This window comes from Pagrus major, chromosome 1, assembly GCF_040436345.1.
Source record: "Pagrus major chromosome 1, Pma_NU_1.0".
Lineage (NCBI taxonomy): Eukaryota > Metazoa > Chordata > Actinopteri > Spariformes > Sparidae > Pagrus > Pagrus major.
Window position 1 is genome coordinate 18,009,125 of NC_133215.1, and position 18,487 is coordinate 18,027,611.

The window sequence follows — 18,487 nt, forward strand, 5'->3', positions numbered from 1 at the left end:
ATGCAAGCATGAACAGCCGTGGATTTGGGGAGGGGCCCATAAAGGGTGCCTACGTGCAGCGTCCAGAATGTTGTGCTACGCCCCTGATGCTACGCCTCCTGCGTAAACACGAAGACGGAAGTGGGCAGGAGTGAATCACCTCGTTTCTCCTATAGATGTGTTTTCTAATCGGAAACACAATGGATTTGTTTCGGAGTTTCGCGTTTCGAGTCGAAAAGCTCAATAACAATTCGTATTGTGTATAGTTATATAAAAAAAACACTTTTAAAAAGGCAATATTTCGTAGATTGCTACAATAGTAATAGTGTCTTACTTGCGACTTTTGCACGACGGCTCGTTGGTCTAGGGGTATGATTCTCGCTTAGGGTGCGAGAGGTCCCGGGTTCAAATCCCGGACGAGCCCACGTTTTCTTCTTGAAATAAATACAATATATGATGATGTAAATACAGACTTACCTTTTTCTTTACACTTTCTTCAATATTTTGCACAGTAAACCCTTTTCACTTTGAACACTGTAGCTACAGCTCTTCATGTGAGAATGTATATTTTAACTGTAAATTACTTTTTCAGATTTCAGATCTCACAATGTTTTTTGTATAATAAATTAACGGTCTTTAAAATGTCATAAAATGTAAAAAAATAAAAATAAAAATCACATCATATCATGAATTTTAAAAAATACTACAACTAGAAATTATTTCTTATCAGCTGTATTATATTATATTATATTATATTATAATTGAAGCTGAAGTCAAACCTACAATATAAAACGTTGTGAAAAATGTTTTACTTATTTATGTAACAGCATGATATGGTAAAAAAGATCATATTGCAGTTACAGAATATTGCGATTGTGATATGATTAATTATTAATGATATTCACCATTTTTGCATCACAATTTTCATTTTTACTGATAACCCTCCCCAAAAAACTACTAAAAACATGATGATGTGACATTTGTTGGAGTCTGTACCAAACAAACATGTTCTGGAAAACAAGATTTGGAGGCCAGGGCATCTCTGCAGCACTACAGCACCTTTTCATAACTGGTTTATTGTCACACATTTGACCTTTATCAAAAAATATCTTCAGCTTCTTGCTATTTGGATATTGCACTTGGCCATATGGCAATTTCGATTGTATTTCGGTTAATTGTGCAGCTCTACTTATAATCATAACAAACTGTCACATTTGAGAAGCTACTACCAGCAAATGTTCAACATGTTTCCTTAATAAACCACTTTAATGACACACATCCAAATTTAAGACACAGCACTCCATTCTGCAAATATTATCAATAAGTTTATTAAGTGGTATGAATATTCTGTTTTAAAATATAATGCAACATTGCAGATAGACCTGTACACTTATATGTTCACAGTTTAACATGTTCCCTTTGAATTGCCAACATTTAGATTGAAAAGAGATAGATAGCAACATTATGGAAATGTATAATATCCATTATTATGAGTATCAAAATCATGCTTAATAAAAAACCTTTAATTGCCCTTTCAGTCTAATAATCAATTATAAAATATACATACATATATATATGTATACATATATATATATATATTACAACTTATATTTGCAGAGATACAAAAACATTTACAAGCAAAGAATATCCAGGAGCAAATGCAGATCGGTTGAGCCACTACATTCGGTGTGTTTGTTTGTTTGTTTGTTTGTGTTTGTGTGTGTGTGTGTGTGTGTGTGTGTGTGTTGTGTGTGTGTCACACCTTTATCTGGCATTAAAAGACAAACCAAGACACCTGTTAAATGCTTCGGATCAAACTGACCAGCAGATATATGAGTAGAAAAAACTGTTGTGATTAAAACATGTGTGGCTTTGGGAAAGTTTTATATATATTTATATATATAAAGTGCACATTGGAGACATGTACAAAGACGCGATAAACAAACTTTTTTTTTGTTCTCCGGAAACTGTAAAAACAGAAAGTTGTGCTAAAAAAAAAAAAAAGATGGTTGATGAATTAAAAGGCATTTTTTCTTTCAAATTAGATCTCCTGTATGAAGGGCTGGAATGAAACTCATCTGCTCCTGATAAAAAACAAAAATTAAAGAGCAGATTTCCCTGCTTTGCACTTTGCATTTTTCTCATATAAAAGTGTCAAACAATAAAAGGCTACCACGGCGTCACATCACAAACCAAAACAACTGTTCATACAGATACACAAACTCGATATAAGACATTTCATTGCTTCTACCCTTAAACCAGCCAAGTGGTGTCTTTTTCTCACTAACACAATAATGCCCCTGTGCAGCAACGTTCACATTTCTGAATGAAAACTTAAAAAACCCCCACTTCACTCTGACAATGAAAGACCCACAGTCCCCCTTTTATTTTTATTCAACCCAAATACCAAAAGCACACCAGACTGAGGCTGAGCTGCTTTTATCAAGTGCATGTTTTTTCTGCTGTGTGTGCATGTATGTACAAGAGAAAAGTGAGCATTAGCTACCTGTTTTTTGTTTTGAAGTCACTTCATGATGTAAGCTTGTAGAGGCAGATGAGGTGTGTGGTGTTTTAATGTGGCGGTCCATGAAGTAGGAGTTAGCGTTAGCGTTACGTCACAGGTAGCTGCATTGACAAAAGAGAGCTGATCTATGACACGATGATGATGATGCACAGTAGGCGTGAGTTATGATACATTCTGGAAAGTTTCACATTATGTCGGCCTAGCTAGCAGATAACGCGTGTCTGTATAAGTCCACAATCTTTACTTGAATGCATGCAGAGGAATGAGAGCTGATGTTGCAAAAATAAGAAGCTTGAGCATGCCGTGTGCAGGTTGGTTCTGCAGCCACAAGAGGGCGCTGCTCTCAGGCCAGCTGAGATGCTGCAGCAAAAGTGTCTGGACCTTCCACAGCTGATCTGGTACAACAACCACTTTTCTATTGTGATGTCAAAACGATCTGACGGATGGTGTGATGGGTGGATGATAAGCAGGCTGACACCAGCTCATACTCAGGCTAATGAGGTGAAAGGGTCTAAACTTGCACCCTGAGGACATTCCCCCACTCCCTGTTGGAGTCCGAAGTGTAAGGCCAGCTCTTAAAAACTCCCCCCCTCAAGTCAAAGTGGTACAGTCCAATGTTGGAACCAGCACCGAGTTTCTTTTTCAAGCTGCCCGGTGGAGGCTTTCACACCAGGAGGTGGCGTTTCTTGTGCAAAGCCAGGTGGTCAGAACGAGAGAAGCTGCGTTCACAGTCGGGGCACTGGAACGGTTTGACTCCTGTGTGCTTGCGGAAGTGTCTCGTCAGCTCGTCTGAACGGGCGAACTTCCACGTGCAGCCTTCCCACATGCACTTGTAGGGTTTCTCACCTGCACATAGAGAGAAAGAGCGAGGCATGTAAAAGGTGAAGTTTTGGGAAGGTCCAGAAGCCCTAAGCGATCATGGGTGGAAGATATTATTTCCTCCGTTTTCCCTGAGATAACTAGTTCAATTTTATTTGTTTTCTCGAGATCATGAGTCATTTATGTCGTTATCACAGAATAACAAATGTTGTTTTCCTGAGATAAGATCTTTCTCGAGAGCTTGAGGATAACGAGCTGTTATCCCAAGAAAACAAGATAAATTATATCTGTTATCACAAGAAACAAAATGTTGTTCCCTCTTACTCGCTATAGCTTAATGTTCATTAGACCAGCAGTGCCAATGTTGTGGCCCAGATCTGGCCCACACCAGACGTGTTCATCCGGCCCACATACTGCGTGGAATGATACCACTTGGGCAGTCAGCACTTGTTTGCCAAATCTGAGCCACAAGCAGGCCATAACATGGCCACATGTCAGCTGAGAGTGAACCGAATGAACCAGAACTGACCCGAATCTGCGCCACAGTTCGTTCATCTATTCTGGTGGGCTGGATCTGGCCCTTGGTTTATTCAGTCTGCTTTTGGCTGACTTGTGGCCATGCTTGTGGCTCAGATCTGGACCGCCTAAGTGGCATCATTCCATGCGGTATGTGGGCCGGATGAACGTGCCTGGTACAATTTTGCTATCTGGGATGCCAGCATGTAGCGACTGATTTAAGCTGAAAATGTCAGATCAAGGAGTATCCATTATTAAATGCAGAAGCTCATAAAAGGTTCATATGGTTTACTTCAAAACTCCCAAACCCACCCCACAGAGCAGTGTGTATGTACTGGTCACTTAGGAACCTCATGAAGACATTTTCTCATGAGAAATTATCTCGTTATCTCAGGGAAACAACATTTATTATCTCGTGACATAAAGACATAAACAAAGTTTGTTTTCTGGGGAAAATTACCTCATTATCTCGGGAAAACAACATGTGTTATTCCGTGATAATGACATTAATAACTTGTGATCTCAAGAGCCATGAGCCATGACCGTGTACTGCAGCTTGCGTGTGCATGAAGACTCTTACCGGTGTGTGTCCTGCGGTGTGCTTTGAGGTGGGAGCTCTTGGTGTACACTTTGTTGCAGCCGGAGAAGTCACAGCGGTGAATTCGCCTCTTTTTCAGTGTGTCCGGAGATTCAGCAGGGAGAGGATGCTGTGTGCCCGAATGAACTATTACTGATGGGTTGTTCCCCCTGAGAGAGACACAGAGAAGAGATTCTTGTGTTAGAGTTCATCGGTTTGACCAGGAGAGGGCGCTGGTGTCGAGTAACAACCACCTCCTTCATGATGTTGCAATCTTCATTGAAGTTTAATTCGGTTGCAGCTCCTCTCCCGTTGCAATAACAACATCTACCAGTCCGGAAGTTAAAGAAATAACACATCCCACCTTTTCCAGTCAGCCACGCCTTTGCCTGTCACCTCTCTCATGTTTGTGACACAAGTGCAGCTCAAAATAAGTCCAAAACTGTGAAGTAGGAGATGCAACTTTGCAGCTACTCTTTACAGTCTCATATTAGGTTTCTAACACTCTGTGTGCGTTTGTGTATTACAGCTTTTCTGTGCAAACGTTTAGCATTTAAACTGTTGAGAAAAACTGCTGAGAAAAGTCATGTTTTCAAGCGTTTTACAGCCAAAGATGAAAACAAAAAGGAGTTGTCTTTCTGCACTATTATTAAAGAGTGTGCGTGCGAGTGTGTGTGTGTGAGTGGCAGTTGAGAGCAGGTGTCGAGTGTTGAAATATGAATCCCTCACAGATCAGCTCTGCATAAAGGAATGTGCAGAAAATCCCCCGTAATACACACACACATTCCCACACACAAACACAAGCACACGCCACTTCACTTCACACAGCCATCATTATCATACACACTGAGCAAACATGACCTATTTACTGTACACAAACTGTATATTTACATCGTTCATGTGTGAGTTGAGTGGAGAGGTGATGACAGATGTGGACACACCCTTTATTTGCCCTTAAGGGTTCAATTATTTCAGTAACGATGCCTTGTGATAGCAACTATTGCATGTATAACCGACCTGCTTGGTAAGAGAAGAGCCACTCTTATAAAACAGATGATAAGGGGAGGTGAGGAGGAGGAGGAGGAGGAGGAGGAGACAGGAAACAGGGGCAGAAGAGGAGGGCATGAAGGAGTGGGAGTTGCTGGACAATGAGCGATAAAATGACAGGAAGTGCTGATCAAGGAAAGTAAGTCGAGATGGGAAGGAAGGAGGAAGAGAAGCCGAGGAGGCGACAAGCTTAGGTTGGCTGATATGAACCTGTGTGGCTGATTGAGAGGTGATAAGAAGATGCGGGAAGGAGCCGATGGTTGTGAAAGGAAATGACAGAATAAAAGACGCCACAGTGGAATGAAGGAATCCGGCACACCCACACAGTTCAGGCAGTTTGCTCATGACAGGTGTTACTGGTCCTGTGTTATCTCTGTATATTAGAAACTCATCTCTAAAGTGGCTTTTAGCTGCTCTCAGTTAACTTCCGCTCACCACCACTCCCACTGCATCAACAATGATGGAAAGGCTGTTGTTGAGCTGCCATCTTTGTATGTTTTCCCAAAGACTTTTTGAACAGAGCTACTTCTAATCTTCTAATTTCACTGAATAAGACCGATCTTCTTAAAGGAGCATGCAAATTAGTTTGATGGATAGATGCTTTCCTACTTCCATAGTGACCAATAATAATAATAATAGCAAATTGGACTGGAGACAATTAAAGCAACATTATGTAACTTTTTCACCTTAAAATGACGGCTTCAAAATCATATTGATGGTACAGTGTCTTTTGATAGGGTGAACGGTTTCTCTGTCACAGCTGTCACTTGTTTCTGCACTATGTAACTTCAGTGAAAGTGTCAGATCACAGCGTTACATACATGTTTACAAGAAATCAACAAAGGTGCCTGGTTGGACTTGAACCAGAGATGTTGGGATTATATACTGAATGTTTGGTCCGATTCAAATCACAGTTTTTGATAATTCTGTACAGTTTTTTATGCAAAGTTCTGTGGAGGGGCTTGTTTGACCTCATGTAAGCTGACAACCAATACCACTATCAGGGAGATTACTGTGACACAAAAAGATTCCTAGATAAACATCACAGGTTTATTTCATTTGAAAATTGCTCCACACAAGGTTAGAAAAAGGGATTTTTTAAAATCAGAAAACAATATCAGTTCAGGTAACAATAAACTTCAAGCGATACCCAGCCCTAGTCTAGGGACTCCACCTAAAATAAAAAAAAAAAACAGGAACAGCTATGGATCTGGTCGAGAACAAGCCTCTGATCACCACTCACTTCCATATAAAGTTAAAGGGGAAGCACTGCAGCAGACTGTGAAATTTATCAAAGGTTCCTTTCATAATCTGTGTGAGTGTGACGGTGTGTCACTCACCCGTATTCGTGTGGTATCCTGATGACTGATGATTTCATCTCCTGGCCGCTGTAGACGTCATGAATGAGCTCAGGGCGGGGCTCTGTTTTGATTGGCTTGTGCAGGTCGTGGACGTCGCCTCGCAGCTCCAGCGGCTTCGTAGAGTGAACTGAGTAGATACGAAATAATCAGCAAATGTGAGCTGGTATTGACAGGAATATATTGTTACTATCTTGTACATAAAATTAAGATTGTTTTGCATTAGCATGTTAGCTTGTTAGCATGCTGCTGTGAGCATTTAGCTCAAAGCCCTGCTATGCCTAATTACAACCTCACAGAGCCACTAGCAAGACTGTGGACTTGAAAGTCTTGTTTCTAAATAAATAATTTTTTTCTTGATTCTGTTTTTTTGATTTTGCATTCTAGATTTTAACTTTTCCTTTAACACTAGTGGTTATTTTTGTTTGGTTTTGTTTCTATGCTAGTACATTAGTCCTAGAGCTGGGCATTGCAAACACACTTTAATTCATATTTATCAGACGGTTATGAATGCATGTAGTCTCTCTCTATGTGCATCAAATATAGGGGATTCATGGATGATGACCTCTGTGAATTTCTTCTGCAGAAAACTAACTAGCTAACACCAGCTACAGTTAGCAGCAGTTAGCTGTTACTCTGGTGATATGCTGATATTTGTTTTGAGTATGACAACAACAGCTGGACAATTATTACATATTGCACCTTTATGCTCAAAAAACAATAAAACGTGGCTTCACCTGTCTTGTGGTCCCTGCTTCGATGGTGGTCGTCCTCCCCGGCGACAGGCGGGCTCACCATGATCGGCTGATGCAGGTGGAGCGGCGACTGGTAGAGGACAGACAGAGGCACCATGACCGGAGACACCATGACCCCTGACCCCTGGATGACCCCGGAGCCCGAGCTGATCAGAGGAGCCACCATGGGTGGGTAAGGATGGGAGTGTGGAGGGGAGCAGCGAGGGGAGGCGCGGGGAGCAATGCTGTAGGGGGAAGGCGGGGAGCTGCGTGAGGAGGCCGGGGAGGATGCGGAGGAGCAGGGAGGGGAGGAGGAGGAAGAGGTGGAGGAGGAACGCTTGCTGACTGACAGGTCCACTGGCTCCAGCTGGGTGTGTGTGGGATTGCTGGGGGTGGGAGACTGGGTGAAGGCGTGCATGTGCGCCGGGTGGTAGAGGTGGGTGGGATGGGAGAAGATCACTCCGTACTGCTCAGAGGTTTTCACCAACGAGGAGTAGAATGACTGCGGGAGAGGATGCAGGAGAAGGAAGCAGGGAAGGGGGACAAAAGAGCAGAGAGTTAAAACTTTCCGCTCTGCATTGAAAAACAGGGAAAACACGTTTCTGCCGCACAAACAACTACAGCCAGCCAAAAAATTTAAACCCAGCTCTGTTTGGGAGCGGATAACTGTTACGTCTGTGTGTGTGTGTGTGTGTGTGAGTGTGTGTTCATTAGCCTGCTGCCTGGCAGTGTTTTTACCCATTGTATGCAAATGTCCACTGTACGGCAGCCTGTTTGTCCAGGAAGAGCAGGAATGTGGGAACCAGTCTGTCTAGACACGTAACAGGCGTGTGTGAAGGTGTGTGTAGGCGTGTGTAGGTCAGAGTTACTGTACATGTTCAGGCATGATCGAAGCACACAAACACACACAAGCACCCAAAGCTACATTTAGACAAACACACGTGTCTTACCGTCTCCATGTCTGTCTTCAGAGGGTAATCATACATCAGCATGGCTGCACAGGCCAGGCTCCTACAAAATAAAACACACATATACAGTCATTAGTACACACATTTAAGAAACAACAACACATTTAAAAGTTATTTCATTTATTTTTATGTTCAGCTTGGTTTAAAAATGAAACCGGTGGTGGAAAAAGTACTCAGTACTAGTTGAAGCTACTACAAGAAACTTTCATTTGTCGTTTACTTGGCAGCTCATTTGGACAAAAGATTACGATGAGGAAACAAGGTAAAGTTTGAGACTGTTTCATAATCAGTTAAAAGCTGTAGCATGTTTAAGTAAAAGTAAAAAAGAAAAAATGTCAAAATACATCATGTAAGTGTTGTTTTCAGCCCTTATGACAAAATAAATCTGAGGGGTCGTGAGAAGATTAATGAGGTCGGAGGAAGGAAGACACAAAGTTTCTTCTCTATAAATGTGGACTGTTTTTTCTGACTTATCTCTGACTTTTACCCTTTTTTTGTGAAATATTGGTGAGTTTAAATGAAGACTCTTTGGTGAAACCGTTAACAGGTCATAAACACCTCAAATGTGACATAATCAAAATAACTAGGGACTGTAGTAGCTGTCAGATAAATGCTGTATGTAAAAACACAATATTTCCCTCTGGAGAATTATGAAGTAGCATATAACAGAAAGTAAAGCACAGGTTCCAGTACCGCAAAATTGGATGCATGCCTCAAGGGTGTGACAACATTTCCATCGTTTTTTCTTGTTTACAATCATCTACACAATGTGTTAAGAAATTAAATTAAAATATATTATTGGTTGCACCTTAATTATGTGCTGGTGCACCTAAATGTAAAAGTTAGGCGCACCAGTGCAACGAGTGGAGCCCCGACATACCACCACTGTCCACATCTCTGTTCTTTTACTGTTAAACTTCCATAAATAATGTGTAAAATTATCATATTTTCAAGGCAGAAGACAAAGAAACAAATTCTACACACACACACACACACACACACACACACACACGAACACGTTTGAGAAGCGATGAAAAGTAAATCACTGGCAGAGGCGAGACGAGGGTCTGTAGTTAAGTAAAGGTGGCTGAAAAGTGTCTGAAGTGTCTGTGTGTGTTTTACTGCGCGTCAACGCATTTTTCTGTCTGATTCTACACATCTTCTCCTCTCTCATTTTGTAATGTCCACTGCAAATCACCTTGTCTGACAGCTTGTGAAAAAAGTTAATAAATAATAATCACCAGTCTGCTCAGACAATGCTACAGACGATTTTTACGAGACTTTTTCCCTGTTTTACGACATTTTGACAGTTACAGGTGTGATGTTGCTAAAAACTACCTAGTGTAGGAGACTAGACAGAGATAGTATCTCAAACATTTCTGAACACGTAGACACACACACACACACACACACACACACCTCCCACTGAGGCCTGTTGAGTGTTTGGATGAAAAGCGTGTGAGGTTTCAAAGGTGTTTCCAGTTACCTTGGCTTTGAATGGCCAGGTGCAGCTGCGATGACTCTGTGTTTGTGCCTAAATGAGTGTGTTTATGAGCATGGCTGTGTGTGTGTGTGTGTGTGTGTGTGTGTGTGTGTTCACCAGAGCATTAAGGCAACATGAACTGTCAAAGAATGTACCCTGAGGGAGTCTGTGTGTGTGTGTGTATGTGTGTGTGACCTGATTAAAGTCCACAGTCTGGAGACAAGTCAGCCTTTAATTATTAACAAATGGGCAAGAACACAGGTCGTCACACCCTAGCACACACACACACACACACACACACACACACACACACACACACACACACACACGCAGACTCCAGATGGGGAGCTGACCAATAGGAGAGCAGGATGCTTGCTCGCTGGGTCAGGAAGGGTGTGAACATGACGACTGAAGCCTCGCCCTTTGCCCGGCTCCAAAGAAACAAAGAGACTGTGGTCAGGTGGGGAACTGTGTGTGTGTGTGTGTGTACATATGTCTTTAAGGGTGTGTTTTCTAATCCGGGTTTGTATTGTATAGTAGTTCAACTAGAGGTCAAGCCGTTGTTCTATTTTGGCTGTGAATCATACACACAGAGGTGATAATAAAAGAAGGTATGAAGCACAAACAGAATCAGAAAAAGGCCAAAAGAAAAAGCGTCTCAGTGTACAGTGAAATCACAGCGTACAGGTATTTTCCCCATGGAAACATGAAATTCAAAATGAACAAAGACTGCTCGGGTTTGAAAAAAATCAAAAAGTCCCCACTATCCATTTAAATATTTCCCCTCAGCTATTGAAACAGCAATGCAACGATTACTTGGAATGAAAGAGTAGGACTTCTGCAAGAGACACATCTCTGACTCATAATCAATCACATTTGCAAACAAATGAGGGACACAGTGTCACTGATGGAAAGCACCAGACAACAGGCCGGGAGAACTCGAGGTTACAGTCCAACATGTACAGCTGACAAAAACAAAATCACTGTCGATTGTTCTGTTGAATATTTTCAATTGTTAAGTGTACGCATTGTCAGAAAATATAGGAATATCACGTTTCTTTTGTCTAATCCTCAGTCAGAAACCCAGAGATATTAGCCAACACTCCTCCTATTTAGCCTTAATAAGAAGTATATTTAGTATATATTTTATATATTCACTAACTGGTTTATAACACACTGTAATGTAGATGATGGCCTGACCTACAATCCCAAAGTGTCAGTATATGAGTTGGGAAAGAGACTTAAAAATGAACTGAGAAGAGAAAGGATAAAGTATCGATTCTCTGATTCATTGTGAATATTTGCTGCTTTCTTTCCTCCTCTGTGACTGAAAACTGAATATCTTTGGGTTGTGGACAAAACAAGACATTTGAGGACGTCATACTGGGCTTTGGGAAGAAAATGATCAACATTTTACAGACCAAACTAATTGATTAAATGAGAAAATAATCAATAGATTAAATTGAAAAAAAGGTGCAGCCCTTGTTCTGAACCATTTATGAAGTGTTAAATACTAAACAGGGGTACTTAAAGTGACCAGATATTAAAGATAGAGCAATATGAGCGAGTAACTGATAAATGCTGCTAGCGGTAGCTGCCATTAGCTAGTTAGCTCAGTTAGCCTTGCAGCACAACAATATAAAAACCCTTATATTGAAGAAGCTTAAAACATCTGACATTTGAGCATCTAAAACTAAAAGCAAACATCCCTCAACACAAATACACCTTGTGGACTCCCTTAACTTCTGAAATATAACATGCAAATTCTCTTGTCACTGCAGGGCTCAGTAACATGTGTGAACACATGGGCCAAGCATACCTTTCGTACGCATACACAGTATGCTCATGTGCTGAAAAACAACACCCAAAATGATCTTTCAGGACATAGGTTGGGTTCATGTCTCTCAGAAACTGCAACAAACGCCTGCAGCGCTCAGTGTACGAATTCCTCGAAAGGCAGAAAAGATGGAGTCACGGGAACATACCATTCCTCTCAGAGTTCACCTGTCAGCCAGCACATGTGAGGCTGAAGTTGATGCGTGCATGTCTGAGAGACGTCTACTTTAGTGGGCTACATTCACTGGTTTGAGCACACACAGGGCGATGGTGACAGAGATCTGGGTCGCACAGCAGCAGAAACAGCAGATAATTAATGTTGGTTGTTATAATCTGCACGGAGGTGAACGCCTGGTGGTTTAGGTTTACCAAAGCGGGGAAGAGAACGGGGGAGAGTCATCATCAGGATGGTGAGTGGGGGAGCCCGTCCTTGGTAAAAACACTTTCCCTGGCGCCCTTGGGTGCATCATAAAAAACTTAAATACAATGAGACACAGAAAGTTTGGACAATCACAGGAAAGAAATGTAATTTTAGCCGCGCAGCATCTTCCTCAGTGTACAACTCCACAAACCATAAGGCCTCAGGAGAGAGGAGACAGTCTGCAGCTGGAGTGTGTTGGTTTGTGCAGGAATCAGTCCTGCGTTAATGTTGATTATACGAGAGATTAATCAGCAGCAATTCAAGCAAAAAATACCAATAATGTCCCCATTTAAGCTTCTCAATTTTCTATTCTCTGCCTTACGGGACGGTGAATTGAATATCTTCGGGTTTTGAAATGCTGGTTGGTCAAAACAAGAGATTTGAAGATGCTATCTTGGGTTTTTAGAAACTGAAATTGTAATTTGGGGTTTTTTTTTACTACTTTTCGACGTTCTAAAGATCAAATTATTAATAGATTAAACGTGCTTTGCTTTTGACAATTTTAGTAATTTCGTTCTTTGTTCTTGCTCGTGCTATTTTTGTTCCCAACCACAACTGACAATATAACCGTTCTTTGCCTTCTCTCTATTTTTTTTTTTTTTTTACAAATATCAGTGTAAACATATGGCTTTAAAAGACATCTAAAGCTCATGGTAGCTCTTGCAAACTGGTACTGCTTGTATCAAGGACTGTTTGTTTATAGGCATAGTACACCTTTAATTAAGAATAGGGCTGCAACTAACAATTATTTTCATTGCTGATTGAGCTTCTGGTTATTTTTTCAATTAATCGAATAGTTGTTATATATAAATGTCAGAAAATGGTGAAAATGTCCATCAATGTCTTTTCTTTGTCTTTTTATCAAAAGTAAAATGAAGTCTTTGCTTCTTTTGTCCAACCAACAATACAAAAAGCCCAATCTAAAGACGTCACTTTTGGCTTTGAGAATGTGCGATGAGCATTTTTTTTTTTTTTTTTTTAACATTTTAATAGACTAGAATAGATGATTAATCTGTAGAAAACAATCATTAGTTGCATGGATCCTCTGACAGATTGAGTTTTGTTTTTACAGTGGGAATGATTAGTAGATTAATCCCAAAAGAAAATTGCTTTCTAACTAACAATCATTTCAGTCATTTTTCTGGCAAAAATGACTCTTTGGGTTTTGGACTGTTGGGTTGGACAAAAGAAGCAATCTGAAGACATCATTTTGGGACTCTGGGAAAGTGTGATGAGCATTTTTCACATTTTATTTGACGTTCGAATAGTCAAAGTGATAAATTGAAAATAATTGTTGGTTGCATCTGACAGATTTGAGTTTTGTATTGAAATCAGACAGCTGTTGCACCTCTGCTTCATCAGAGCATCTCCAGCTTACTGCGGATCCCTCAGCTGTACAACTCAAAGGACACACACACTGTGAAGTGAAGGAGCCAGTGTGCTCTGCACCTTTTCGATAAATAAGCAGCCCTACCTGAGCTGTTGTGGAGTATTTTCTCCCTGGGCGCTCGCTCTACATGTGGGTGTGTGTTTGTGCATGTCGAGTGTGGTCTGCAAATATTGTCCTTCTATGTCAGAAGAGCTACTGTGTACTCAACCCCAACCCACTCAGCAAACACTTCCTTCACCCCTCTCTGTCCAACTCTCTCCACCCCGGGACTCTTCCTCTCCTACACCTCCTCTTCATCTTCAGCCATCACTCTTGTCTTTACTACTGTATTTATCTGAACCGCACACCACCCCGCGCTCCTTTTCTCTCCCCTCTCTATGAATGATATAAAACAACATGACTGAAGGGGAAAATATTGTGGCTTGGAGTCCCTGGCTACTGACTCAACCACACACACACACACACGTACTTATACACACACATTCACAGCCGCACACCAAGTTTCTGCTAGCTCAACAGAATACACACACTAAATCACTGAAGGGCTAAATTATTACAGACACGCACACATGCTCAGACGTACGCACACAGAAACAGGGCTGCACGCACACACACACACTCACACACACACACACCCTCTAATGGCAACAGGCTGGAGATGATGAGATCACCAGAGAGACCAGAAACCTCCAGACAACAGCTTTGTCCAAGAACACGCCGCAATAGACACACACGAACACACAGCTTCAGTTCAATGCCTCTGCCTCTTTCGCCTTCCTCTGCCTCTTCTTTTACCTTCTCACCTCGCATCTTGTTTCACACCTGACTGTCTTTGCTCTCAATATTCATACAGCATCCCTTGCACATCCTGTAGCCTGGCTCACACCTTGTTACCTATTTAAACCCCTCGGGTGGTGCCCTGATTACTCTTAATTTGAGATCCATAATTAGGTGACTCATCAAGGTGGCGAGCTAATATTCCAGCGTTTAACTTTTCCTTTCCTTCCGTTGCCCTCCACTCGCACCAGTTTACCCCCTAATGCACCTCCCTGCTCCCTTATTTCAACCCCTTACCTCACTTCCTTCTCCCAACTCCCCTAATGACGACTCATGTGCTCCCACTTTGACTCCTCTCACTTTAAGGCCTCTATCCTCTTATTTTGGCTTCCTATCCCCTCGTCTTTGCACACACACAGGCACGTAGCCCCTCTCAGCTCCTCTCCAGCAGACTGTGGGGCTGCAGGCCTCGGGGGGAAGCCAGAGGGGGCCGTCAGCGGGGGAGAGGAAACAGGATCCATCATCACACACACATGCAAACACACATTTAAAGACACACCAGAGTTGACTTAGGGCTTCAAGCGCTGACAAAGACACACATGCGTACGCACCGAGAGACGAACTTGTCAAAGAGGGGGGGGGACGTTTTGAGGCTTTCCAGACAACCGAGGACAGAGGGAAGGAGAGAGCGCTGCCAGAGAGGGAGAGAAGCGGAAGCCCTCAGAGTTTAGTCTGACTGTTATTATTTCCACACTGCGTGATGGGTCGGGGGGGCGTAAAGAGGAGGAGGAGGAGGAGGAGGAGGAGAGTGAAGCCAAATGGGGGGTGCTGCTGCAGGGGGCCTGCGGTTTCCTGTCTGACCCCCCCACACACACACACATGCACGCACACACACCTCCCTACCCCGAAGAATGAGAGGAGAGAGGGGGGAATAGAAGGAGAGAAAGGGCAAAGAAAACAGCCGCTCTGACCAAACTATGTCAAAATGGAAGTGGAAAGAACAAGGCAGAGACAGAAAACGGGGAAGAAAACGAAGTGGGTTTCGACCAAAATATGACAAAACTTCAATGAACCACAAACATGAGGAGGGGGGCCGGCGGTGAGAGAGAGCAGTCACAGTGGCTCAATCCAGTGGTTTAAAAGCAGCAACAGACACGCTGCATACGAGTGTGTGTGTGCGTGTGTGTGTGTGTGTGCGTTTAGCGGCCGTGTGCGTGCGTGCGTGCGTTGGCACGCATGCGAAGTTGTGTAACGAGTTACAGCTTTTTTATGTTTATGGCCGTCTGTGGAGCGAGGTGTCCTAATTCCCTTAACTTCTAATGGAGAATCACCAACTCTTCAGCATCCAGGAGTTTAATGTTTAGCCCTAATGTTCCCTGGGACGTGCCCTTTGAGCAGCATGTGTGTGTGTGTGTGTGTGTGTGTGTGTGTGTGTGTGTGTGTGTGTACACACTCCTGCGCATTTTGTTCCACCAGATAACATCAGCATGTTGGTTCAGGAAAAAAAAAAAAAAAAAAGGCGTAGGGGTGGGTGGGGTATCTGGGGCGTGTGTGTCAGATCTAATGAGAGACAAATAATTAAGAGATACATAAAAATAAAAAGGAGGTCAACTCTTCTTCTTCTTCCTCTTTTTTAAAAACTTTATACAGAGCGAGAGTGTGAAGTAAGACAAAGAGGCAGAGAGAGAGAGAGGTCGCCCTCATTCCACCCGTCCACCCCCCACATCCACATCCCTCTCTCCTCCCTTCTTTCTCCCTCTTTCTCTCTCACTCCAGGCTCTAAACAGGATAAGGGCTTCATATGCCAAGTGGAATGTGTGACGCAAGCCTCAGCCTTGAAACAAAGCACAGGAAACAGGGAGAGACAGAGACGGAGAAAGACACACACACACACACACAGCAAAGACAGGGAGAGATGTGTGTGTTGTAAAAGGATGGAGTGAAACGGGAGGACAAAGAAGTTCAGGTGCGACTGAATGAATCTTTCACCCTCACACACACACACACACACACACCTGTCACTCAGCTCCTGACACCAGGCAGCAACACTGACAGCCATCCCTCACTCGCTCACACGCTGATCACGCATCAGATTCAGTGTGATCACCAGCCAAGCAATAAATCAATGAGATGAAGGAGAGATAATCAGTTTTTGCTCATCAATGAGCTCTATCAGTTGTTTTATCAAGCAAAAATGCTAAATTCTCACTGAATTTGCTGCTTTGGTGTGTTTTATATTAGATTTTGGATCAAATATGAACTTAAAAATGGCAAATTTCATTATTTTCTTGACATTTCTGAAACTAAAACACTGAATCTCCTCATCAAACAGCTCAACTGAGCCCCCAGCTGATCACAATAACTTCAATATATGAGTGAATCTCTATATCTAGATTAAAATCACACTTCATGTGGTCACAGGTTGTTAAATGTCACTGACACTGAAAAAGAGAGGAACCAGCTCCACAGACTGAGACACATCACTCCAGCGGAGTCCCTCTTTTCTCTCTCACCAGTCTGTCTGACCACTTTCTAGTTTTAATTAACGAAACAACACTTTGTCCTATAAAAGCCTCCGAGGGCTATAAATAGCAGTGTCTCCTCGCTGCCTTTCAGTGGGGTTACATCAGTGATCAGACAGCGTTGATCATTAGTCATCGGCTCATTTTTACAGCATGACATCCACGAAAAAAAAAAATCAAGAAACTCTCCTGAAAACATCTTTGAGTAATTAACTAATTAGGACAATTAATCAAACACAATCAGCCTGATCCCATTAAAGACCCACAACTCTGACTTTATGGACTTCTTCTGGGTCTTTTTTAAATGAGGTTTGCTCTGACACAACACGTCCACTGCCACATGTAGCCTTTTTTTTTTTTTTAGAGAGAAGCAGGCAGAGATTAGAGGCTTCAACCACACAACATCCGAGAGGAAATAAGAGCAGTGTGCCGGGGTCACCGTGAGAAACACGGCGCTCAGAGGGACACTTACTTCTCAGATGGATGTATACGGTCTGTTCCTTCCAGGAGAGACGGTGGTTTCACTGCTGCCTTGCTCGACGGCAGAAGCTCCGTTTGAGTGAGAAACTTCAATTAGACAAGTCCGCTGAAAAAGTGACGCAGGCGACGATCGGCTCTGCGCTGTGTCACTGACACCAGGCGCAAAAAAACAAGACGCTCCACTGATCGATGGCTCCACGAAACTTCCCTAAGTTACGAAACTCCCTCTCTCTCTCTCTCTCGCTGTGTGTGTGTATGTGTGTGTGTGTGTGTGTGTGTGTGTGTGTGTAAATGTGTGTGTCTCTCCGTTTTTGTCGTTTAGAAACTGTTGCTGTCACATGATCCGCTGTCTGTCTGTTCTCCATGGGGTCGGGCCGCTGGGCGGGACCGGGGCGGGGTGGTCCAGCTCGTGTGTGTGTGTGTGCGTGTGTGTGTGTGTGTGTGTGTGTGTGCGTGTGTGTGTGTGTGTGTTGCAAAAGTTTGGTGAAGAAAGTAGGCCTACTTGGAACAACTTTTGACAATGGGCTGAATAATAAACCTGTGCAGTTTTTTGTCTTGTCATGTCATTACAGGCTACATTATAGAAGCTATAGGTGTATTGTGTTTCATATGACTAGGCCTAAAATAAAAAAAATATTTATTCCTACTGCTGTAAAAAGTCATTACATAATTTATTATTTATATATAAGTTGATTCAATTTAAAGTTGATAGCCAGACCACCTCTGAACTTATAAACATGAGTACTTTTAACTTGATGTACAGAGTTCAATCAACTCATAGAAATTTCTAAAGAAACATGATCAGCATATTGGCAGACTTCCCAGCATCCATTGTTTGAGAGGTGAAACTCTCCTGAGACCCTTCCTATAGTTTGAAGAAAACATATGTTATGGAAACTTGCTTTTCGTCTTCCTACATTTTGAGAGAAGTTCTCGTTCTTTTTCTTCTTCTTCACAATGACGAAACATCACGAACATGCTAACCATGATAAAGGTTATACTGAATTCAGTCTTTACCTCATCAAACACACACATTTTCTATTTAGTCTTGATGAG

General features: G+C 42.3%; 1 protein-coding gene and 1 non-coding gene across 4 annotated transcripts; one reads left to right on the forward strand and one right to left on the reverse strand.

Annotated features, from left to right (window-relative positions):
* Positions 1–331: 331 nt before the first annotated feature.
* trnap-agg (transfer RNA proline (anticodon AGG)) lies at positions 332–403 on the forward strand. The gene has a single exon. It is a non-coding gene; the product is annotated as a tRNA-Pro (tRNA).
* Positions 404–1,282: 879 nt separating this feature from the next.
* Positions 1,283–17,718, reverse strand: klf3 (Kruppel like factor 3 (basic)). 3 transcript variants are annotated; one of them, XM_073467332.1, is made up of 6 exons: positions 17,424–17,718; positions 8,505–8,565; positions 7,558–8,056; positions 6,803–6,950; positions 4,419–4,585; positions 1,283–3,349 (listed from the first exon to the last, which is right to left on the reverse strand). In XM_073467332.1, the coding sequence occupies exons 2-6, from the start codon at positions 8,544–8,546 to the stop codon at positions 3,168–3,170; spliced, it is 1,038 nt and encodes a 345-aa protein (XP_073323433.1). In that variant the 5' UTR covers positions 8,547–8,565; positions 17,424–17,718; the 3' UTR covers positions 1,283–3,167. The 3 variants fall into 3 exon arrangements, with proteins under 3 accessions (XP_073323433.1, XP_073323434.1, XP_073323432.1); XM_073467333.1 differs by lacking the exon at positions 17,424–17,718 and adding an exon at positions 15,041–15,059 and having other exon boundaries at positions 3,084–3,349; XM_073467331.1 differs by lacking the exon at positions 17,424–17,718 and having other exon boundaries at positions 3,084–3,349; positions 8,505–8,585.
* Positions 17,719–18,487: the final 769 nt, after the last annotated feature.

What these genes read in the sequence shown, in the direction of transcription:
- klf3 (XM_073467331.1), bottom strand. Translation starts at nt 8,585, where the DNA reads ATGTGTGTTTTATTTTGTAGGAGCCTGGCCTGTGCAGCCATGCTGATG. An exon ending in AAGCAGGGACCACAAGACAG is followed by an intron (nt 6,951 to 7,557) that starts GTGAAGCCACGT and finishes GTATCTACTCAG; the next exon opens with TTCACTCTACGAAGCCGCTG. An exon ending in AGGATACCACACGAATACGG is followed by an intron (nt 4,586 to 6,802) that starts GTGAGTGACACA and finishes TGTCTCTCTCAG; the next exon opens with GGGGAACAACCCATCAGTAA.